General features: G+C 36.5%; 1 protein-coding gene across 1 annotated transcript in view; it reads left to right on the forward strand.

Moving 5' to 3' along the window:
* The window catches only part of ANXA6 (annexin A6), a 45,073-nt gene that overhangs the window by 14,803 nt on the left and 4,270 nt on the right, over positions 1 to 26,000 (forward strand). The window contains exons 3-23 of the mRNA XM_072400515.1: positions 4,154 to 4,244; positions 6,208 to 6,302; positions 7,074 to 7,187; positions 7,810 to 7,900; positions 7,998 to 8,077; positions 8,896 to 8,952; positions 10,626 to 10,719; positions 12,150 to 12,245; positions 13,131 to 13,189; positions 14,039 to 14,161; positions 14,773 to 14,831; positions 16,096 to 16,180; positions 18,662 to 18,743; positions 20,078 to 20,172; positions 20,823 to 20,936; positions 21,347 to 21,437; positions 22,211 to 22,290; positions 22,719 to 22,772; positions 23,783 to 23,800; positions 25,323 to 25,416; positions 25,776 to 25,871. Of these exons, the coding sequence (XP_072256616.1) occupies positions 4,154 to 4,244; positions 6,208 to 6,302; positions 7,074 to 7,187; positions 7,810 to 7,900; positions 7,998 to 8,077; positions 8,896 to 8,952; positions 10,626 to 10,719; positions 12,150 to 12,245; positions 13,131 to 13,189; positions 14,039 to 14,161; positions 14,773 to 14,831; positions 16,096 to 16,180; positions 18,662 to 18,743; positions 20,078 to 20,172; positions 20,823 to 20,936; positions 21,347 to 21,437; positions 22,211 to 22,290; positions 22,719 to 22,772; positions 23,783 to 23,800; positions 25,323 to 25,416; positions 25,776 to 25,871 (1,768 nt within the window). The remainder of the gene's footprint in view (positions 1 to 4,153; positions 4,245 to 6,207; positions 6,303 to 7,073; positions 7,188 to 7,809; positions 7,901 to 7,997; positions 8,078 to 8,895; positions 8,953 to 10,625; positions 10,720 to 12,149; positions 12,246 to 13,130; positions 13,190 to 14,038; positions 14,162 to 14,772; positions 14,832 to 16,095; positions 16,181 to 18,661; positions 18,744 to 20,077; positions 20,173 to 20,822; positions 20,937 to 21,346; positions 21,438 to 22,210; positions 22,291 to 22,718; positions 22,773 to 23,782; positions 23,801 to 25,322; positions 25,417 to 25,775; positions 25,872 to 26,000) is intronic.

Raw genomic sequence — 26,000 nt, forward strand, 5'->3', positions numbered from 1 at the left:
TAAGCAGGCTGGATCAGCCTGCTTATGGGATCGCGGGGGTATGTGTGTCGGCTTCTCCTCGCTCAGAGGAGGAGGAGACACGCGCTGCAGCCGGGAGGACAGCGAGGAGAAGAAGCACGCAGCATCGCGGGATCGCGGTATCGGATGAGTATGATTTTTTTAAATTATATTTAACATGTATTCGGTGTATAAGACGCACCCACTTTCCCCCCCCAGTTTTGGGGAAGAAAAAGTGCGTCTTATAGTCCGAAAAATACGGTATATATATATATATATATATATAACTTTTTAAACTAGTTTTTAAAATTCAAGTTATGAAACTAGTAATAAAACAGATATTACGGCATGTCAGCATTATCTGTTTTAGATTTTTTATATGGAAATTGTTACTTTTACATCTTTGACTCTTAAAAAAATACTATTTTCCCTTTATGGTAGAACATGTAGAGAAAGGCACTATAGCATATAGTGTATAGCAGTAAATCACCGGCCCATGCTACTCACAACTGCATCCTGTTGTGTTGGTGTTGCTAGGCAACATACATATAATCACACAATAAACTTTGTTTCACAATTGCAGTGCAGGATATGAAAAAAAATGTTCATATAAATTAACCTGAGATCTACATATAGATGAAAAATCTGCCACATGAGATCCTTTCATGAAGGCACTAGAAACCACTAGCACATCTGAAATATCCTACACAACCATTCTGTGCAAAACAATATAAAATAGAAGATTAATTTTAGTTTCACACTTCCGTTTGCTTTGCAAATTTCAAACAAGCAGCTATGTATACAAATAAATACATATATACTATATGTATATACTATATGGGATTTTAGGTTTGAAAGAATAGGCCTAATTTACACTGATAACACACTAAGATAAGTATAGGGTCACCCCTCCCATTGGGCCTGATTTCTTAAAGTTCTCTAAGGCTGGAGAGGATACACTTTTATCAGTGAAGCTGGGTGATCCAGCAAACCTGGGATGGATTTTTTCAAAGTCATTTGCTATTTCCTAGCAAATGTTTTGAAACCATGAACCAGATGCATTCCAGGTTTGCTTACTTACCCAGCCTCACTGACGAAAGTGTATCTTCTCCAGCCTAGGAGAGCTTTAATAAATCAGGTCCATTGAGTGCTACTTCCCCCATCTCCTAGATTGTATGGACTTGGGGCAGGGCCTATCCTCCTCCTGTGTCACTGTCTGTATCTGTCACTTAATGTACAGCGATTCATTATTTGTTGGTTCTATATAAATCCTGTTTAATATTAATAAGGTATTTGCAGCTGAATACAATCAGATTTGTAAATTATAACACATGGCTAAATTAGAACCATATTAGCTTGGTAGAGCTAGTGAATCAAACCTATTGTGTATTTCTGTTCAGTATAAGTGACATACAAGTTCACTAAAATGTTTTCTGTAATGTGCCGCAGAAATGAAGCTTGGTACTATGGAGGTAGAATAATCAGGGACATTGATTGCTGTGTCACCTCCTAAATGGAAAAGAATGACACATTTTAGTACAAGGTGGAGGTTAGTGGAGGTAAAAGAAACATCCCTCCTGCAACCCCAGGTCTACTAACCCCAAATAATTGAAAGGCAAAAAAATAATTGGATATACTGTACCAGAAATACGTTTTTACTATTATTTATAATTATATTTGCTCTGCGGAAAAAAAAAAAAAGGATTTTTTCTCCAAAAAGAGACCCCTACATGGGGCAAAGGGAGCAATGCTTACAAATAAGTCCTTTTTTAGATTAGACCTGTTTATAAATGTGTAATATCCATTGAACAATAGAAGGGATAAATCATTACATTATTGATGTATTGTAGACTCACATTCCCACAGATAGGTGTATGACATTTTGTATGGCAGCTAGTGCTCTGAGATACACAGTACAGTCTTCTCCAGTAATATCTTGTTTTGTATTTGTACATACTATTTCTATATGGTATGTGACACATTCTAATAGCAGTTAGATGGCATATGCTGGCATATGTTCTGATGCTTGGAACTAAATTCTTTAACATATCGTACTTTTTGGCAATATTTACATATAAATACAGGTAGACCCCCGGTTAAGGACATCCGACATACAGACGATTCCTAGACACGAAGGCGGCTTCCCTGCTCGCTCGTGTGCAGAATGGAGGCTTGGAGGGGGGAGGGGAGCGGTTTGCATGACTTGCAGAAGAAATCTTTTGCTAAACACAGCTGAGGTTGTGGGTGATCCTAAGGACTGAGCTCGCTTTCTGCAGCCTCTTGTAACTCTTGTAATGATAAAGACAAACTCTGCAGTTGTTTCGTTTTGCATATCAAAGCACAGCTTGCTCCAGAAGTTAATGAAGGTATAGGCTCCATAAAGTTTGTTTTTTTTTTTTTTTTGCTTTGTTTGTGATTAACTCACAGTGAGGATTTTATACAGTAATTATTACCATGCTGCTTAATAATATGTTGAGACAAACATCTGTCCTAATTGCATTTTTAAAAATATTGTACATGTTCCGACTTACATACAAAATCAATTTAAGAACAAACCTACAGTCCCTATCTCATATGTAACCCGGGGACTACCCATATTGCAGGCTTTACTCCTGCTTCTGTGGGCACATACTAATATTCAAGAACATGCAAATTTCTTGTTCATGTACTTTGGATCCAGCAACATAAAGAATTTGTTTTAGCTGATCATAATAGATGATATCATAAAAGAGTGCAGCAACATGGAAAAGATTTTGCATTTCACCATTTTGTCAGAGAGCATCCCCATGCATGGTAATGAGCTGGTTATCAGCGTAGTAAAGATAATCTAGGATTGACACTGTAACACCAGGCTCATAAGTGGTAGAGTTACGGGAAAAAGTAATCGGATACTGCATACATGCCAGTAAACCTGAGGGCATTTCCAGGTACTTGAAAAGCCATGGCTGGGTCACAGGAACCAGAAATCTAAAGACAGGTCATCATGATATTCAGTGCAACCAATTTCTTTAAATAGCTTCATTTATAAATACATGTCTGTCTTCTATAAGGCTTTTGTAACACTTTAGAGCATATGGTGGCTATATGTTATACGACGACCCATCGCTACCTGCTCTGCTGTCCATTGTGACTGACTCCATTTAATAAATTGAATGGTGCAAAGTACAGAATTGGACAGAAATGTTTGCAGAAGTACCAAAGAAATGATCCTCACAAAACTGCAAATAGTGGGAACACCAGACATTGCTTTCTATATTGGCCTAATGTTCTAGAACATTATACAGTTTGCACAGTGTACCACACATAATATGAACAAACCCTAAATGAGGCTCCCTATTTTTTCCATTTTCTACGAAAAATATCTGGCACACCATTGCACATATTGTTTTAAGTATGAAGGATTGGAAAATGTGCTAACACGTGGCATATGGACACAGGCACCTATTTAACTGTCATGTGATTTAATAGAGTTTTCTCATAAGCAGGTAGTGCCCTCTGCTGGATATATAAATAGTTACAGCAGCTGGGAAATAAATGTGTCTCACAAAATATGTTAGTCACTGTTAAAATATCTGTATACTGTATATTATTTCTATATTAATACTATATATATAATACAAATTAAAGTAGTTAATTGTTGTATATTGAGTGCAGCACACCTTCCATTCAGGGGACTTTACCTAGGCTGTGATGATGTAATCAGCGTGCTGCAGGCAGGTAGAAGCAGTTCATTGGTCAGCCTAAAGGTTGAATTTGAGTGCGGATCTGTTCCAGACATTAGTAAAGGCAACGGCACCATGATTTACAGGTGTCATCTTAGTCCTTTTCAGCTCTCAATGTAGATTCTGACTTTGAATATTGCTGGAATAAATATAAGTTTGTGATTTGTGAAAAAAGTAAATAAAGGCATTGACAAGAACAGTACTGTGTACACTGGTAAAAGTAATACATCCCGCTTATTATATTTACACATTATTATACAATATTACATTGTAATAATATTCTGTATGGGGGTGCTGGTAGAGATATAAATACATAGGGTCTTATCTTTACAATGTTCTCTTAGTAAGGTGCAATGTTTAAAATGAACATACAATGAAATGATATAGCTTTATCTTTAGTTTGTTCATTCCTCTTGTACTTCTTTTGTTTGCAGTTTGGCCGTTATAGAGGATCTGTGAAGGATTATCCTGACTTTGATGCTAGCCAAGATGCGGAAACCCTTTATAAAGCCATGAAGGGCTTTGGTAGGTGGCAAATAATATTCTAATAATAAGAATAATATTATCTGAAAATAATAGTACTAAAGTGAGAGTTATGTTCACAGTTGTGATCACATTTTCCATATCCATAAGTGGCTATTCATGAATCATGAATATCTATCCCTAAGTATGTATGGGAAGGACCATTAGAAGGTTTCTGGTACCACCAATACAAATGTAAGACTATAATATAGATCAGAATATACTTTTCCATAGGATCCGTGTGGCTTTTCCCATGCTAATACCATCTATGGTGCTAAATTTGAGGGAAGTAGAATCCAAACTTGTCATGGCCTTAAAAAACAGATTTTCTATGCATGAAGAATGGACTTCTGTTGTAGGACATTTTATCTTTATCACAGCTCCATATCCCAATTCCATTTATATTATTATTCATATAAGCAGCAGACTTCTTAAGCTCCAAACAAATTCCTGAATACACACATTAGCCCTGATTTAATAAAGCTCTCCAAGGCTGGAGAGAATACACTTTCTTCAGTGAAGCTGGGTGATCCAGAAAACCTGGAATGGATTTCTTAACATAATTTGCTATTTGCTAGCAAATGTTTTGAATCCTGGACCAGATCCATTCCAGGTTTGCTGGATCACCCAGCTTCACTGAACAAAGTGTATTCTCTCCAGCCTTGGAGAGCCTTAATAAATCAGGGCCATTAAATGTTTATCCAGTTCTCTGATTTATATCAGATTTACCACCACACCAGAAAGTCCTGCCAGGCAGTGAAGAATGCCTGATTTCTGATGCAGTAACAGGTTTTAAACCATTCATCTGCCTGTAACTGGACAGTGAAAACTAAAGCAGTAGACTGTTTAGCATATGTCCCTATTACTCTGCTCTCTATCAATATGGTCACTGAAATGTAGAAGAACTAGTTGGCTCCCTGTGCTGCTTTTTCATGTCCTCCCTGTGCTGTACAGAGACTGAAAGATACTTGGGTGCTTCCACTGCTTGAATTAAAAATCAGTGAATGATAAATTAGCAAATACAAAGATGTATGATGTATATATTATATATCTAAATGAAGTTCAGCTTTGGGAAGCAAAGGAAATCATTTGGCTGATACATTTTCACACAAATATTCTACTTTTAACTAATATATATATATATTCTTATTGTTTTATGTGGATAATCTGTTTGTATTATTAATACATAAACTTACAACACAGTAGGTGATTATTGATTTTAGGAGCAGAATTTGCAATGGTTGGAACAATAAACAGTTAAAGTCATATTTTTTTTCCTTCTAGGTCAGTGTAAAAGGCAGCTTTGTGTGCTGCGTCTCTAAGCAGACCCCCTAAATACATTTTAGAGGTAGATTAGGTCTGTGGAAGAAAATTAATCTGTTTCCTGTTATGCTAAATTCCAGGACACCATGGAAACTCTGTATAACAGCCTGTAAAACGTAGCAGGACATTTTAAGTCATAAAAGCTCGGGTTTATATTTGTAGTCATCCTGAACAGAAAACAAAATCAATATACTGTGTCTTGTCAACCGGGAGGGAAGGAAAACATTGTAAAAAACATTCTTGTCATGCCAGAAAATAATGTAATTCTTTTTAGCAAGTTTCTAAATCAATAAATCATTGTTAGACAGAACATAACGTAACCTCACCTTTCTTTAATATATTGAAAACTATATACTCACCTCCCTTTAGTGGGTCTCTTGTTCTATAAACTCTTGTGTGCAATTTTTTTTGTATCATTTTTAAGTTTATCTTTAAAATAACACAACTTGACCAAAAACATTCTAAGCTTATGATTAGATAGTAAAGGCATTAGGAGATCCCAATTGTCTTACTTCTAACCCACTTGCTCCTAAATGGCGGTAAATATAGTAAAATATAGTATTATAAATAGAGGCTATATCTACTGGGGGCTAAAGCTGTTATATGGTGGCATATTCCTATGTCTTGGTTTCTCTTCTTGCAGGCAGTGATAAACAAGCCATCTTGGATCTTATAACCACTAGGAGTAACCAGCAGCGTATTCAGATCATTCAAGCCTACAAATCTCTCTATGGAAAGGTAACTGTGGATAAAAAGTTCAATTGTCAAAACTCATCCCATGCCCTGCTGATAATGTGTTTACCGCAAATAATGGTAATTTGCATGAAATCAGAGTTAATAGGGAAAGGGAAAGAACCAGAAAATACCTGTACTCGTATCAAAGATAAGTAACACTAAGCATGACTCCAGGAGAGACTCACAAGGATACCAACCAAATATTGTTAATATTGCACAGTATATATATAGCGCTGACATATCACACAGCACTTTACAAAGTCTATAATCATGTCACTAGCTGTCCCTCAATGGAGCTCACAATCCAATGTTCCTACCATAATCATATGTGTTTAAACAGTCAATTTTAGGGGGAAGGCAATTAAACCTAACTCTATTTTTTTGGAAAGTGGGAGGAAACTAGAGTGCCTTAGGGAAACCCCCACAAAGAGGACCTGAACACTCCATGCAGTGTCCTGGCCGAGATTCAAACCTGGTAACCTCCGTGCTGCCTATCACTATCACTTCAATTCCAGAATTTAAGTTTCCAGATTAAGTTTCTACATTGTAAATAATCTGTTGGAGTTCGTACATTCCTCCAAAGTTTGTTCAGATTTTCTGTGCATGATACAGGTTGTAGGGTATTAGATTTTGCCTATGTTACCCTTTCATACTTTTTATACTTGTGAATTTTGTAGGGACATTATAATACAGAGCTGTTTGGGACAGTAACCTAAAAAAATTATCAAAATGTAACTCCTGCCACATATAACTGACGTGTGTTTTTGTCAATAGGACCTCATTGATGACTTGAAATATGAACTCACTGGTAAATTTGAGAGGCTCATTGTAGGGCTGATGAGGCCTGCAGCTTATTTTGATGCCAAGGAAATTAAAGATGCCATTGATGTAAGTAGTTTAATATTTTATTTCCATTGTTACACAGTTATATTGTCATTTAGGTTAAAACAGACAGGTCACATGTTCAAAAAGCTCAACTTACCAAAGGCAGACAAGAAGGCAGAAAGACACATATTATGTTTTGAGTCACATAAAGTTAACATTTTTCACTATGATTTATTGATGAGCAGAAAATAAAAAGAGTATTTTAAGACAGATATGTCAAACCATATGCATCTCTGTCAGGCATTCCCTATATGAATCCATGAGCCAATTTTAGAAGGTTTTGCTTTTAACTACTACTCATGCACTTATTCATTCTTTTATTTTTGTAAACTTTTTATTACACTTTGCATTTGTTTTCCCCATAATAAAAATCCAGCATAGAGAATGAGACCACTTATAATGGCCACAATGGCCACCCCAGGAACACAACACAGATAACTCACCAAAAAACTGCTAGCTGGTTTAGTTCTTCAGCATCTACCAAAGATGATCCAACCTTTAAAGCAGAGCTTATTTACTTTGTGTTCTGTAATAATTAAACAGATATCTGTCCTTATTATTGAACTCTATATATACTACAGTTATAACTGTCTAATATTTGCCTTTCTGTAACAATTTATTTCAGGGCATTGGAACTGATGAGAAATGTCTCATTGAAATCCTGGCTTCTCGGACTAACCAGGAGATTCATGCACTGGTAGAGGCTTACAAAGATGGTGAGAGAACAGTGGAGTTTAATATAATAATTACAAAAGTCTTAACTTTGCCTACCATTCAACTGTTCACTGAGCAACATTTTCTGAATTCCTACAGCTTATGGCAGAGACCTGGAGACAGATGTCATCAAAGATACCAGCGGACACTTTAAGAAGATGTTAGTTGTCCTGCTGCAGGTAACAAATAACATTTTCTAGTGCCGTTAATTGATTGTCAAAGCCACAGTTAGTGCTCATTCACTTTTTGTACATTTTATCGCAGTGCACAGTAATGTGCAAGCCATGCTGTTGTGTATCTTTGTGTTCAGGGACAGACAGAGAGGTGCAAAGTGCTGCACAAGGGCCCAGGACCCTCCTAAGACAACAGGGGCCCCAAGTCAGGAAGCCACAGATGGCTAAGTCCACCAATGTTTGTGTCATTCATGTTGACTACAGCAATGGCAATCCAACCACATTGAAGTGCATCACAACGCACAGGCCATGTAATGCCCTGTGCTACATTAAAAAGGGATCATGTCTGGAGTTTATGTTTTCCTACAGATACCCTCAGGCTGTTGCCTTATATAGTTCTCTGATTTCCTTAGTTATGCATGCTTATTACATCAGTAAGCTATTCTAAGAATGCACATTTTCATTGGGTATCACAATTATTTTTGTATTGTATGGATCCCTTTTCCTTTACAGCTATGGGTGTTTCCGGGTTTTGTGTGGCATGTTTATATTTCTATTGACTATGTAAACTTCAATAAACTATTTGTGTTTTCCTGTGTGTTATGGTACACTGGTAGCCCATTCAGTATGAGTGGGCTGCCATAACAGAGCAGATTCTAAAATATGAGATGAACTAAATATGTGTCTTTGTTTTAGCACAAGTAAGGGGATCAGTGCCAATGTGGAGATAAACATTTTTAAGTTTATTTTTCTGTTTCCTGTGCCCTTTTGTTTACAGCTCCTATCTGCAGTAACAGATGATAACTGTTTTTATTTGAATGCAGGGTACACGGGAAGAGGATGATATTGTCAGTGACGAATTGGTGGAACAAGATGCCAGGGTAATCTTTAAAACTGATGATAAAAGCTTTATTAATGCCTTTAAAGCAACTATATAAACTTTTCAATTATTTTTTAAAAATAGTGTCTATCATATTTGCTTATTACATAAGCAGGCACCGACTCCTACTGCATAATGCTGTTGTGCTTTACTGTTCTCTAAATCCTTCCTCTAATCTGTAAATAAGCACAATGTCCAATGCATAGAGAATGTTATTTTAAACTCTCTTTTGAGAGCTAGTAGCTAACTAACACTGGGCTAGTTGTCACATGCAGCCTAGTGGTAATTTCATAAACTTAATAAAAAATAAATTTTACAGTTGGCTGTAGATGACAGCATGGTTTTATTTAATACTGTAATGGCAAGATATTTTAGCAAGACGGAAGATGTTCAGGTTAATCAACCACCTGGGCGTTACACTGAGGTCTAGATTTCTGTACCAAAAGTGTTACAGGTTTTCATGAATTTTTTTTTTTTAAATTGTAGACTTGTAACTTACAGAAATATGTCCGAATAGGGGTCTAGTAGATATAATGAATATAAAAAATGTTTGAAACACACAATCATGTAAAAAAAAAAATTACTTTTAATAAAATTAAAGGAAAAACACAAAATTCAGCTTAAACAAGAATACATAAATAAATGAAAAATACTGAAAATGCGATAATTCGGTATAATGTATAGTAATATATTTTTCTAAAACACCTCCCTAGTGTCCAACCGTCCGACGTCACATACCTATAGACAAAACCACATAAATATATTTTCTATTATTTTGTATTGGATTGGATACAGGACTTTGTATTCAATCCAATACAAAATGAGAACAAAATTCAAACTCTCATTATGTATTGGATTGAATACAAATTCCTGTATCCAATCCAATACAAAATACATACTTTGTATTTATTTTTAATTGAAACTCATGCATTCATTTTGTATTGGATTGAATACAAACTCCTGTATTCAATCCAATACAAAATGATGAATGAGTTTCAATTTGAATTTCCCGCACACGCGCCGACGTCATCGCGCACGCACGCACAAGAAGCCGGCCGGCTGTTTTTTTCCTCCGCCGGCCGGCTTCTTGTTTCAGAGATCACCCGGCGCTGGAACGAGAACGACGCTGGATGATCAGCGGGACCAGGTAAGAAGCCGGCCGGCATCTTGTGTTCCGCCGGCCGGCCAGCGGAACACAAGATGCTGGCCGGCTTCTTACCTGGTCCCGCTGGTATACGAGAAGGCACCGGACGCTGGAGAGGGAGACCGACGGACGACGATCGACGGAGGACGACGCTGGAACACGAACCCGACGCTGGATGAGCACAGGGGGACCGAGATTTTCCCTACATTAAAATCCCCACTTACCTGGATAAGTGGGGATTTTAATGTACGGAAAATCTCGGGCTTAACGAAAAGAGCAACTTTTTTTAGCCCGTACGAAGGTCGGGCTTAACGGTCGGGAGGTTAAGTAAGGCAAATAATGTGAATATAGCAGTAAACCACAGCAACAAATCACCATTCTTGGTTCAGCCAAAAGCTATTAAAGTGACTACCAAATGGTTGTTTTGGACTATATAACTGTGCACCTCAGATTTGTAATTTACACCACCTTTCTGAATGGTATATTTGTGTCTTCCACGTTTATTGTGGTTTTCTTTTCTTTGCATTCAGGAGTTATTTGAAGCTGGAGAACAAAAATGGGGCACAGATGAGGCTCAGTTTATCTATATTTTGGGAAGCCGAAGCAAGTCACATCTCCAACTTGGTGAGTGCCAGTTTCCATACACAACTACATTCTTTCTTGTGCTGTACTGACGAAGGTCAAAACTAAGACTGTTCTACCAAAACTAGGATTACAGGGAGGGTGTCCAGCCTCCTTCTACTCAATGGTGGATGTAGCCAACAGTGGGCTCCTGTGTAGAACTGACTTTTGGCTCTCCCTCCTGTTAACCCCCGTGGCGTTCTTTCTGTCCGTTTTTTTACGCAAAAGCGGTACATTGTTTTGCATAGAAATTTATTTTACATTGTAGGCTTATAATTCTTAGGCATAACTCACCGAAATATGTCTAATATTTAAGAAATGTGTTAATAAACTTAAAAAATCACAAAAATCTGGTAAAAAAGGGTGCATAAATCTCAGAAACCTGTTATAAAAAATGTACAGTACAATATTTTATATATATATATATATATATATATATATATATATATATATAATTATATATATATAATATAAGGATTTCTTTGTATTGGATTCAATACAGTTATTTCCTATTGAAACCAATACAAAATTGCATGCAGGGATGTCACCGGGGAAACCCCGGGAACATCACTGCATTAGCCGCCTGAAGATCAGAGGAGGAGGACGTGGCCTGAGGACCTGCACGAATGGGGGACGCCGATGGGACAAGGTAAGTGGGTTTATTTTCAATGCTTTTAGCTACCCCGAGTATGGCTTGGGGCTACTGCTTTTTGCTTGTATTTTTTACCCCAAGCCACACTCGGGAATACTGCTAGGGGGGGATAAACTGACTGGGGCCCCTCTGTTGGCTGAGAATGGTCTTGGGCCCTTTTGCAGCAGCACACTTTTTACCACCCTGTTTGTGCAGCGTGGTAGCTGCATTTACAACACAAGACGGGCTTCACAGAATTATATATCCTTTGGCATGAAAATAAATTTTTACAAATATTGCTCTGAAGCAAAGCAGGTACTCTAAAAGTAAAATATTGAACATTGTCAGTGGGAAACTAATACTAGCTGTTTTGCAGAAATGGAATTACTTATACCGATTTAAAAATGGTAAGGTAGTTGTAAAGAGGAATCTAAAAACTGTTAAACCCAGCCACACCACCCCCCTCTCCTGCTCGGGTATTAGAACTCCACCAGTTAGCAGTTTTAGCGGTGGGACTGACCAGCTCCGTTGCTACCACTTCAGAGAGAATTTCTTGGCTTTGTTTGAAGTAATATCCTTTTGGGTTTCTTAGCAAGAAGCTAAAAAGCTCCTCCTCTCAGAACTCCAAGGCAAAAAGCAGTAGTTGGAAATGGAGGTAGATTTGTATACAATCAACATGTAAACATAGAATGTCCTAATAAAAGTAGCAGCATTTAGTATGACTATTTAGAAAATAGCTTTTTATATACAGTACTCTATGTTTTAGGTTTATTAGTTCATATTGGAATGTCTTCTATTGCAGTGTTTGATGAATACGAGAAAATTGCTGGGAAGAGCATTGAGGAAAGTATCAAGGGGGAGCTATCTGGAGATTTTGAGAAGCTGATGCTGGCCGTAGGTAAGTCCTTTGTTAAGCTGCTAACCATTGATTTACAGGGTTTCAAAGTGATAGAAGCTACTCTTTGAACTCTTAAAGAGATGGTGTACTTAAGAGGTATCTACAACTAGATCAGCGGTCGCCAACCAGTGGTCTGCAAGAAAATTTTGGTGGTCCACAAAAAAATGTTTTGAAATTTTTATGTTTTATTAATAATAAAACAAAAATAATATTCTAATAATTTTTTTATTCTGAATGACAATTTTCGCCTTTTTATTGCACTAAATTTACGAACTGTACTAGAGATGGAAAAACAAGTTATGTTAGGCATCCATTGCCAAGCCGTATGCTTCAGTATTGTTTCCACCATTACAACAGCAAATATCGATTTCGATTGTTTTATTTTATCTGTTTATTTCTCAGATGCTCTTTTAGGTAAGTGTGCCCTAACTCATTTCTTGTTTGGTCTTAGGTTCGAAATAAATAAACCCATAATGAGTGAGAAAAAGCAAACAAAAATTTTGCATTTCCTAAGTAATACCAAAGATAATGCAACAAATGAAATTAGTTACAATAGTAATACTTCACTTCGTGAGCTGATCAATGAATCAGAGCATCCACAGTCCTTGTCAGGCACCATTAGGAAGATCATTATTTTAGAAATGTATTTATGTTTTTAAAAAATTCATATTATTGGTCTGCGGCATTTAAAATGATGAATTTAGTGGTCCGGGAGGTCCGAAAGGTTGACCGCTGAACTAGATGATGTTCTTGCTACACGGTTTACTGAAACATTTATTTTTAGTGTTGAGACAACATAGTTAGTTGTGAAAATTATATTAAATATTTAGGCACCAAAACTGAGATCTATATATTTACTTACCCAAATTATGTTTTCTTTTTCAGTAAAATGTATTCGTAGCACCAAGGACTACTTAGCTACCAGGCTGTACAAATCAATGAAAGTAAGTGAAATGATGTAATCAAGTACACAACTGTTGTCAGCTGTGCCATATGTGGCATTATATGTGGCAATATCGGGGGTTGGAAATAATTAAATAATTGGGCATGGCTGTTAAGTTTTTCATAAAATGTTTATTTTACTTTACTTAGGGTATGTTAGTGTTTTAGTTCATCTTAAACTGTTACATACCAGAAAGTTTGTGTTCGCTGTTTGGCTGTTAATAAGAAGAAAGCAATGTCCTGCTGCTCAATATAAATAATGACCATTGATTGAAAATCAAGTGAACCTATACTAAGGGATTTAGCAGCCATTGTTTAATGCTAATTGCTTGGATATAAATCTGATCTTTTGGTGTCAGCAGTTTCAGTCACACACCAGAAAGAAGCATCAGGCATCAGGCATCCAATATTTAGAACCAGGCCTGAAATGGTATTTACTGTATAATCTTTCAGTGTAGATACTCTTTTAACTATGGGTTTTGTGTTATCAGAGGAAATGCAAAAGATCACTAATTCTATTATTAATTGATCAATACCTTTTTAATGAAGATCAGCATATGTGCGAATGTCCCAAAACTTAATCAAACAGAAGTTGATTAGGAGATTTTAAAAACTTGTCATACATTTTGACTTGGCCATTTGAGATTCTTAATGTACTACACTGGATATTGATCAGTTTTGGTTGTTCAATTCAAAAATGTACAATTAATTTATAATTGATATGTTACAACAATCAAATGGACTTCTCAATGAAACTGAAAAATTCACACATGTATGGCCAAGTTTGTTTGTATATTATTATCTTTTAAGAACTGTAGCAGTGTTTAATTTGATTTTTTTTTCATTTGCAGGGTCTAGGCACATCAGACAACACCCTGGTCCGGATTATGGTGTCACGTAGCGAGATTGATATGATGGACATTAGGGAATCATTCCGGACCCAATATGAAAAGTCTTTGTACTCTATGATCAAGGTGATCTAATTACTATTGCACAAAGTACCTGCTTAGTAATATGTCAAAAAAGTATTTCCACTTCTACTGAGGACTCACCATACCCTATGATTATCAGAGCTTCTTTGTCCCAAGCCCTACTCTATAGAAACTACAGTTTCCAATCTGTACTATACCCCAAAGCCCTACACTAAAGAAAACTACAGTTGCATAGAAACTACGGTTGCATCTGTACAGTACACCAAAAGTTCTGAGCGTGCATTTGGTAATTGGGTGTGCAGTAATAGTAATTCTAAATGGAGGAATAGTTATTCTACTTTTGGGTGATAGAACGAGGCTTGTGAATACTTTCTGTTCTTAAAAGCCCATGCTGTGTGACATAGTAATGGCATAGAATAGATTATATTAAAATGTATGTATAGCCATAACTCAAGGCCACATACAGGCCACAAATCATTTTCTAACTCTGTAAACCATATCTTAGTAAATAAATTTACTTTTGTCTGGTTTGGTTTGGAAATACTTAAAATATGTGTTGTTTTAGTCTCTTGAGGACTGCAGTTTGACATCTCTGCTCTAAAAGCAATTTTGAATGGGTCTTTTGTAAGTTTACTTTGCTGTAATTGTTTCAGAATGACACATCTGGAGAGTACAAGAAGGCTCTGCTCAACCTGTGTGGAGGCGATGATGAGTATGTATCAGCAGCTTCTATTCTATTTTATTGCAGAACACAGCTTAACGTTTTTTTCCTAGATTATTTGCATCTCTTTATATATATGGGTACCTTTTTAAATGAGTTGTTACTGTTTTTTGATTTTCCAGAACTTTTTTTGATATTCTTAAATCTTCAATATCATAGTACAAAGAGTAGTATATACGGATTGTGAACTCCCAAGCAACAATGGGAATTCTGATGGACTTTTGTACAGGTTCCTCTCCCCTATATCACATCTAGTTTAATATTTTACATTTTTAAACACTGAATATTCTGTTGCTGGGACTGATTTATATAAACCGCTGTTGGACTGCATCATTCACCAGTCAAGACTGGTATAAAAATGGTAGCTTTCCTAATAATCTTCATCGATCCTATGATTCATTGTTACAATATCTTCAGCAGCTCCTTAACCTGCTGTGTTGCTGGAATTAGGGCCCACCTACTTTTTGTGCGCAAACAATTGCGCACATAATTATTATTTTTTTAATAATTTGTTTTTACTACATGCTTTTTAGTGTGCTGAAGGTGTCTGTTCACACATAGAAGTGGCATTAAACATGAATGACAACTCACCCCATTGCATATACACTGCATAGTATTTTAACCACTTTAAACATATAAAATGTGTGAACACTATCACACACAAACAAGTAAACTCCAGCCTAATCTCCAGTCTTACACATTACTAAAGGCAGTTGTATTGAATTTTCTTACTCTAAATTGCATTAGAAACCTTATTTCCTGACTGATGGACATCCAGCATCCTACAGCTCTTTCCTTTCCAGCCTTCCTATCCCTAGCTTGCCTATTTTTAATTAATGGGTTTTAGTTCTTTCAATTATAGAGGCTTAGCATCATATACAGGTGTTACCTGTGGTGGTCTGCATTCAAATGAGGTTTATTTAAAAAAGTCCACTCCTCCAGGCTGACACTTGCCAAGGAAGGAATTTTAATATTTGCATTATTATTCCCAAAAGCCAGCCCACTGCTTGCATCCATTTTTGTTAGTACAGCATAAAAGCGTAATTTTTTTTAAAGCACAATTGTGTTTTTTTAAAGATCTAGCAATAATGTTACTGGACCTAAATTACAATGTTTTTATTTATTAGCCTGTTGATGTGGGGAACAGGAGGAACCAGGGAAGGAATAATATAGAAAGGTTATACTTTAAGATTAAATGAATCTATTAATTTCAGGCTTATCTTACCATGTGAGTTCTTCCTCTTCATCTTTTTAGTGCCGCTGGGGAGTTTTTCCCAGAAGCCGCCCAAGCAGCCTATCAGAAATGGGAGCTTAGTGCGACACTTGCTTCACGTATCGAGGTTGGAACACAGAATGATATTGCTCTTCTATCTTAATACACCTACCGCTTAGAGGCCAACATAACCCAGCTAGTAGCCTCACAGCCTCCCTTTCTGCTGCTTGCTTGCTTCAGACCTGTAGTAAAGGAAATACGTGAGTTGCAATCGCTCATCCCCTGTCATGTTTGTCCTTTGATTTCAATACTTTCTAAATACAAGGATGCTGCTAACAAAGTCAGATTGATGTCTGAACTCCCAATCAGCATATTGTTTTGGCTCGGTTACTCAGATAGTAATGAAGTCAAGGGATCAGCAAGATAACTTTGTAACTATAATTTTTAAAAGGAGATCAGCACTAGCAGCCTACGTTGTTCTCCTACTACATGTTTCTTTAATCATAGCTAACATGCGTGCTTTCACTAACCATCTAATTTTGTTTCCTAAATTGTACTAGATATCCTGCTAACACTTTGCTTCTTCATAAAACAGCACTGGTAAATTGAAATTGTTTTATTTTTTGTTGCCTTTTGATTCTTCCAATGCATTCTGGCTCAGGCAAGAGAGCAATGCATTGTGCTTGTTTCCTGTTTCTACCTGCTTACTCTGAATCTATAAAATTGTCACTTATCTTTGTCATTTCTGTTGTGCCCCAGAACAATGGGACTTGCCAGATGGACTTTCTAGTACACTGAATATGTAAGACCTAAGATGGGAAATGCAGCTACTTACTATAAAGTTAATTAGCACAACCCTTATAAACGTAAACAGTCATATACAAAAGTCTGTGAGTGTTCACTTTGTTCTACTGTCCAGTTGTGTGACCTTCTTGCAGCATTGGTCACGTGGCCTGTAAATTGGCTTTGCTTCAACTTTAATCCTACTCATCCTTAGCAGGCGCCAAATATTTTTAGTCACATGACTGGGTGTAACAAGAGGGGTGGTAGGCCTTAAAAAGACGTGTACTGTAATTCTGTTAAAGTACAGTTTGGATGTAGCAATAGGGTGTCCTTGGAAGACACTTATTCATAGAATTTTGGGACTGAACTACTAAACACACTTCAGAACCCTCTGTATTGTAATGTATTGCAGATAAAAGTTTAACAGAACTGAATCAGCTAATTATTTCAGGTGAATCACAACAAAATGTGATCACTATACTGTAAAGACCCTAATCTTTGTGTGGAAGCACAGATCTTAGAATATATCATACTTCCCATTGATTGCAGAATGTTTTCGATGATTTTGAAATGAGTATGTAAGACCTTTGGGGGCGGATTACTGTCCTTACAATGGACCTGATTTAATAAAACTCTCCAAGGCTGGAGAGAATACACTTTCAACAGTGAAGCCTGGTGATCCAGCAAATCTGGAACTGTTTTCTTCAAAGTAATGTGCTATTTGTTAACAAATGTTTTCAGTCTTGGACCAGATCCATTCCAAGTTTGCTGGATCACCCAGTTTCACTGATGAAAGTGTATCTTCTCTAGCCTTGGAGAGCTTTAAAAAATCACTCCCAATGAGCGCAAGAATCCTTCTCTACAGGAGGCCCCACCCCCAAGATTTGTTTCCTGTTGGGGAGAATTCCCTCTCAATCCTTCCCCGGAGACACATGGGAAAAACAGGAAGAAAATGGAAATCATCATTGATGGAAGTCCGCATGTTAGACGGCTGTCACCAGAACTGACATTCTTATTGGAAGACATTCTGTCTATTCCTGTTCTGGATTGGATTCCCCAAAAATTGCAATTTTAGTATCAGGATCCTCAGGACAGATGAGGCAAACTTCCACAACCATAGCATTCATGATGACCTGATAAAAACATCAGTGAGAATAGTTCACCCCAAAAATGCAATGATTTAAGATTTACATTTTCCTGTAGAACCCCAGTCCAAGCTGCTGTACTTGGCTGATAAAACAAAATAAAAATGAACGTTTGCAGACTTTTATGACTACTTTAATGTTTCCTGTAATATCAGGAAATTATTTTTTTTTCCAGATCTATTTACTATAAATATCTACAATGCCAAATTGTGGACATCAATCAAGTCTTTCCAATACTTAGCCTTTATTCACACCCATGCATTTTGGTGTGCTACAGGTGTGTTGTAGGTACTTTGTGCCTCTTAGGTGTGTTTTACATGTGTGATTTTCAGTGGCGTGATAAGGTTAAGTCAAGATGTGACGCAGAAGAGGCTTTTCAGCCTAGCTGCACCCGTCCCCCCAGCAAACGAGGAGGGGTCCTAACCTTCGACCAAGCCATGGGTATCAATCATCCTGATTTTTATATCATTTTGCAGGAAACCACCAAAGATACATTAAAAAGGACTTGTTCAAACACACCCAAAATGCACAGGCTTTGATACATAATTGGTAATATCAGATTTCATAAATACATGGCTGCAATGTAATATTACAAAACTTAGGGCACAGTAACAAAATAGGTATTAAAAGTCTTTGTTATTGGCAGGGTTACATATTTATGTTTCTAATTTCTCTTTTAGTTGAAAGGCACGGTATTTCCTGCTGCTGACTTTAATGCAGACAGTGATGGGAAGGCTTTGAGGAAAGCAATGAAAGGCTTTGGTAAGATTTTCTATTAGCTTTTGCATTCAGTGTAACAAAGACCCAATGTAACAATTTAGTACTGAACATGGTGAATAGAAGAAGAACATGATGATGGAAGAAGAAAACAGGCTGTGCTTTTTGAATTATGTAATTTTTTCTTAGTTAATTGTTAGACAGAAATGCAAATCCTTTGACACATAAAGCAGCTCTCACATATGTATTTTGTCTATCTATTTCGCTGTTTGCCTAGAATTCTGCTGTGATACGACATGACAGAATACATATAATCACAGTTTAATTCCCCTCACAATGCTTGTCATATTTATAGGTAGAAGAATGTTTCGTGTTTTCTGTGAGAATGTACATTTAAGAAAAGGGGGGCAGACAAGATGGGGCCACATCCTATAATCAAAAGTGCACCAAAACCAAAAGAGCATAGAATAATATAGATTCAGCAGGTTTATTAGATAGCATGTTATCTGTTTCAATTTCCTACTTATGATACTACTGGGTCCAATAAAGCCTTTAATGTATCACTTTACAGATTTTGCCTTGTGATTGTATTGTAGAAATAATATGATAATTGTTTACTTTTCTACTCAAGTATTTAGTTTGCTATTTAAGACACAGCTAAAACATTGAGCCCGATTTATTAAGGCGCTCCAGGGCTGGAGAGGATACACTTTCATCAGTGAAGCTGGGTGATCCAGCAAATCTAGAATCGATCTGGTCCAGGATTGAAAACATTTGCTAACAAATAGCAAATGACTTTGAGGGAAACCAATTCCAGGTTTGCTGGATTACCCAGCTTCACTGATGAAAGTGTATCCTCTCCAGCCTTGGAGAGCTTTAATTAGTCTGCCCTATTGTGTCAGTACATGGTCTTTCATGTTTCTAAACTCCCCTTGTAGAAAAAAGGAGAATGTTATTAGCTGAATGATGCAGGCTAATCTTGCCCTTGTTATTCTCTGAAGCCTGCTGTAGAGCCTGACATACAAAAAGCTCTAGAGTGAGTGCATGTTGAGATTCACATTATTGATAAGGTTTTTTGGAAGAGGACTTAAATGAGTAAATGGATACATGTTAATTTTATGTTTCCATGATGTACTAACCATTAAAAACCGGGATATAATGAGCCCTCCAAGGCTGAAGGAGATACACTATCATCAGTGAACCTGGGGCAAACCTGGAATGGATTTCCTAAAATCATTTGGCATTTGTCAGAAAATGTTTGTTAACCTGGACGAGATCCATTTCAGGTTTGCTGGATAACCCAGGATCACTGATGAAAGCATTGGAGACCTTTAATAAATCAGGCCCAGTGTGCTAAGTTAGTTGTGTTTATATTGCAGGTACTGATGAGGATACCATTATCGACATACTTACCAAGCGCTCCAATTCCCAGAGGCAAGAGATCAAAAAAGCTTTCAAGTCACACTTTGGACGCGTAAGTATAGACTTTGGATATGTCTGAATTTCCTTTTTTCTGTCTGTGTTTTCATGCTGCATTCATCAAAAACTGTGTGTTTTTCTGCAATTCCATTATCTACAAAGGGACCTTTAAAGGACTTTGTTGCATTATGGGCAACATGCGTGAAGGCATTCTGTATACATGTGTGGTAAAATGTGCTCAGTAAACACATTGGAGTAAGTGGGTCCTAAAACTATATTCAGTTTAAATCAACTCACAGTAACATGCAAAGCTGAGTGTGGAGCCATTCACTGGCATTGCAGCAGATTACAGTAAATAGATATGCATTGCAGTCTCTTGGTAGCCCAATCAATCTACAGAGCTGTGTTGCATGCAAGCTCAAAGTACTGCAGATTGATGTGTTCAGATCAGTGTGAATGAGCACTTTTAGTAAAGAGATATGTGGGAGATGCCAGGAGCACAAAGTATTAAAACAAAAATATGAGCCTGACAACCAGCCAATTGGCATTTACAAAATAAGAAGTCAGTAATGGCAGCTTTCATGTCTATCTTAGGAAAGTTTTTCTTTATTATTACATATTAAATAAGTGCCACCTTACCTATTCCACATGGATACACCTGTAAATTACTTCACTAACATGGCAATATGTTTGTCTTTTCTGTAGGACCTGATGGCTGATTTGAAGTCAGAGCTCTCTGGAACCTTGGCCAAAGTGATCCTGGGACTCATGATGACACCAGCTGAGTTTGACGCTAAGCAAATAAACAAAGCCATAGCGGTAAATTTTTTGGTGTTATTGACTTATGTTGTCTCATTTTTTTAACACTGCTTTAAAATATAGAAAGAAAACATTTATTGATGGTACAAAGATCAGAAAGTATTTGTGCATCTAAATATATCAGTCGATGTATTAGTACTTGAAAAAGACAGATTTTCATACTTTGTAGAAAATTTGAACATGGCAAGATGTACCAGACTCTGCAAACTCATTACTTCTCACCAGAATGATGGCCTTTTAATATTAAGCAGTCTTTATAGGGAAGCTCTGTATGCCGGATGGATGATTTAATTTTCCTGTTTTGTTGAATTTTATAGTTGTGATATCAATAAATTAAACCATAGCTATAAATTACAAAAACTGTTATATACCAGTAATATTAGAATATAAGATGTTCTCTTTATCTGCAGGGTGCTGGCACAGATGAGAAAGTCTTAATTGAAATTCTAGCCACAAGAAACAACCAGGAGATCAAAGCTATCAGTCAAGCTTATCTAGAAGGTAAGCCGAGAAAATTGACAATAGTTTACTTCTTTCATGAGATAAGTTGAAAGATGAGTGACACTACAAACACTGATTAGTATTTTAATTAATATATAACTATCATTTTGGCAATATGTAAAAATCATCTTATACTGATAGAGAAGATAGATAGATAGATAGATAGATAGATAGAGATAGATAGATGTGTATTTATCTGTTTTGTATATAGTTTATCCTAATGAGTTACACAGATTTGTGACTTTTAAACTCTCAAGTAATAGAAAAATAAACAAAATCCAATTAGGAGTTCACCGGCTAATCCCAAAAAGGAACCATCATAATGAAATTCAAAGTGTATCAACAAAGCACAAAGTGGAGCGTGTTGTAATAGAAGTCCCTTCTTCCCCACAGAACACCTTAATTATAAAAATCATACTTACAATTTTAAATGCATTATTTTAAAATATACCCAAACCGTTTTCCTGGGGTACTCAAGGCTAGAGAGTCATAGTTAATACATTAAAAAAAAATTACATGTGCACATGATAGATCTTCTAAAAAAAATCCTCCATTGTATATCTGTTAGTAGTTATCCCATGACCTGATGGAGTAACAACCTTTGCAGACACCAATTGTTCTATTTGTTTGTTCAACCAGTTAAATATACAAGCTTATCAATAATAATAATATAAAAATAAAAATGTTGTGCATAAACTTTGTAGCTGAATGCTTTACAAGTGGTAAAAGAGTTTTTAACAAATGTAATATATTCATGTTCTATCCTAACTCAGCTTACCACAAGTCACTGGAAGATGCTATAAGCTCAGACACATCCGGCCACTTTAAGAGGATCCTTGTTTCATTGGCATCGGTTGGTAACCTTTTTTTTTTTACGTAAATTTTAAGTAAATGCTAACTATATTTATGGAGATCTTCCATATTTTACAAGTGGCATGCATTGTATGAAGTAGGTTTGTGGATAGGTATACCATATATAGAGAGACAGACTCTTAATCCTACTGCGTACAAACAGATAAACTATATATAAATCCTTTGATCAAAAAGCTTGTAATTGAATGTAGACAGGCATAGGTCAGCATAATTCAGCCACCATTGAGGATGATAATAATACATGTATTAATTACATTACATTCTAAACAGACAATGGATCTTTTATCTAACAACATGGAGAACATCTAATTGATTGTTTACTATATTTGGGCCTTATGAGTCATATTGTTAAACCCTAGTAAGTATTTATGGCTGTCATTTAGTTTCTGTATTTCTGTTTTTTGTTAGGCTAACCGTGACGAGGGCGGTGAAGACCTTGACAAAGCCATAGAAGATGCTAAGGTAAGTTATAAAGTTTTCAAAGTTTATTTCGTATTTTTCTCAACTGGACATTAGTATTGCACTTTTCTTCTTTTTTTTTCTCCAAATCATTAAATCTCTAAGGCTTACGCTAAACTCCCATACCACTTTTAAATAAGTTTATGTGACAGGTATGCAATGTTAAGATGGCTGTGATGGAATGTGTCCTAACCACTAGGTGGTGATGTATGCTAGAATAAAACAAAACTAGTATACAAAATACACTGCTACTTACCTTGCAGGAGACTTAAGATGCAGTTAGTCTATTCTCACCACCTGCAATGCAATGCTGTGAAAAAGTGCAGGTAGCTTATATTTTATGTTGGAGTTCGTTGCATGGGCTGCTAAATGCATCAAATAACACTCATTAATGCACAATAATGCATGCACTACAACTCAGTTGTATTGCATTGTGATGTGAATCTGTTATTCTCCCAAGTATTGATTATAGAGGAAGAAACAGATCGATAAATTTAGCTTAGTAATTTGTGATCCCCAAATGCAGTAACTGATAGCAAACAATCAGTGTGTTGTTGTCCGTACAGGATAACTGCTGTTTTGTTGCTATATGTCACTGCACTTTATAATTAGCACATACAGATAAAAACTCAACAGAACCAACAACAGATTTTCCTCCTTATAGCCAAGATTACCAATGTAGTATTAGTACAGCTGTCCCCTAGCATTGATCACCTAACTTACAGGAACAATAGCTTGTTTCTAATGTGTGGGGATGTAGCCGGGCCATCTCCCTCATTCGCCTCTATAGACTAAGGAACCCCCAAAAGATAATTGTTGATCATTTTGGGTAACAAGAATTGGTTATCTGTAGGTACCCACATTTATGTTCTCTCTAAGGAACATTCTTCTACTTGAGTTATTTTATGTCCTCTTTATTTTCAACACATGCCAATTTGTTATCTTGTGTGGTAGAATTTCCTTTCTGATTTTAAGCATTCTTTAATTTTGATTATTTCTTCTCTTGTTCATAGATTATTGCTTCAGTCCTGGTGAGTAATAATCCTATATCTTCCATTCTTTCTCCTGTATAGCAATTTATTACATTTATGTTTATGAAAAAAATATTATAAATATAAAAGATGTGCATTTCTACCTGTTGATCTATTAAGTGGAAAAAGTAAAAAAATTGGGGGTTGAGTTAAGTAAAGGTGAAATAGAAAATGATACCCGTCATACAAATAAACAATAGATAACGGTATGGCACATGATAGGTTTTAATGAGCAAATGAGTTAGGGTTTATTAGGGTTTTGGAGGCTTACCACAACACAAATACCAGTGGCCTACAGCCTTTAACCCACTTTTTCTGCAATCCAACCCAAAGGAATATTTTAACACAATTATCACTGCGATTTGCACTAATGATCAGGACAAAGTGATTGGCCCTGAATTATTAAAGCTCTCCAAGGCTGTAGAGGATACACTTTCATCTGTGAAGCTGGGTGATACAGCAAACCTGGAATGTATTTCTTCAAAGTCCTGGACCAGATCCATTCCGGGTTTGCTGGATCACCCAGCTTCACTGATAAAAGTGTATCCTCCCCAGCCTTGGAGAGGTTTAATAAATCAGGCCGATAGTGTCACCCTTGGTTCCCATTATACTTGTCTTTCCAGTGATCCCCCACCGCTTCTTTCTCTATCAGCACCAATATAATTAGTTTCTGCTGGTGTAAGAGTCTTGAGGGATGCTAACATCACCTGCTCTGTTATGTGTCAGCACTCTAGGCTAGGGATTTGCAGCTAGGCCAGAACACTAAACACATAAGAGTTTATGTTCCTCTCCATATCTGGAAAAACAGAGTATTTTTACTGGCTCCATGAAGGAATGGTCATCAGATGATTTATATAATATCCTTAATGACCAAAGTGCCCTTGGTGACCCCTCTCTGAAAATGATAGTGTTGTCATGCTTGACCTAAAAACTTCTAAAATACAGATTCAGAACAAACATGCAGCAAAGGAAATTGAATAAAAATGAATGTCCATAAAACCCAAACCATCAATATGACACCCAGGCAGGAAAAACAGACACAAAAAAAAAAAGGTACAGCTCTAGACGATCCCAGCTCAGCAGAGTTATGCATAGCAGATGCATGGCTGTATTGGGATCCATTCCATTTCCAATGCAAAACAGAAAAAGCTTTGTTTGGATGACAGCTAAACAATTAGGAACTGTAGGAGAGATGATTTTCTTTTGTAAAAGGTTGACCTTAAGTCAACCCTATGCTTTGCTTGATGCAGAAGTATAAGAAAATGGTTTGCTTAAGAGAATAACTTTTGTATAGATTAACTTTATCTAACTCCCAGCAACCCCCCTACCCAACTCTTTTTGTTTTTTACTCATCTCTTAGAGACCTCTAAAGGGTATATGTTTTATTTAACCATATCTATGTCATTGTTTGTTCCCTATTAAACTGAAATGTTTACAATATAACTGCTAACATCAAATATTTTACTGACCTTCCTATTTGTGTCTCCCCCTATTCCTTGTGGATTGTTGCTTGGCCTTGCAGGAAGTGGCAGATTCAGGATCCGGTGACTCTTCCTCCTTAGAAACCCGTTTTATGACCATCCTTTGTACTCGCAGCTACCCACATCTCAGAAGAGGTGAATATTGTTCCAGCTTTTGTCTGATGCATGCAAGCAGTCTACAGTTTTGTTTATTGAGTTTGCACATTAATCATAATGCTGAACAGGGGAATGTAAAATTTTTATTACACATATAAGGGTCTATTTACAAAGTTGTGAACCTGACATTCACCAAAACATTTCCTGGTGGAGAAACTTTTTAGGTATGTGTGGTTCAGTGGCAGTTTTTGATTCTCCACCAGGGAATATTTCACTGTTCTTTTACTTTTGCATTTTTAAATGTGGATATAGTATTTTTAACGGCTTCTGTTGTTACGCTCTGCTGATAGGTTTTTTTTAGAATTGTAATTTCTAGTAAGCCTCTGTCTGTCTTATAGTCTTCCAGGAGTTTATTAAGCAGACCAACCATGATGTTGAGCAAACTATTAAGAAAGAAATGTCAGGTGACGTCAAAGATGCCTTTGTAGCTATTGGTGAGTATTGGTTTGCGGAAATATTTCTACACTTGGTAAAGTCTATTGAATCCTTTTTTTATGCCACCTTCATCTTTTCTCATATTGTATGTGTAATAAATATGAAAAAACATTTTTAAATTTTCTCTT

The sequence above is a fragment of the Pyxicephalus adspersus genome, chromosome 2 (assembly GCF_032062135.1).
Source record: "Pyxicephalus adspersus chromosome 2, UCB_Pads_2.0, whole genome shotgun sequence".
NCBI lineage: Eukaryota > Metazoa > Chordata > Amphibia > Anura > Pyxicephalidae > Pyxicephalus > Pyxicephalus adspersus.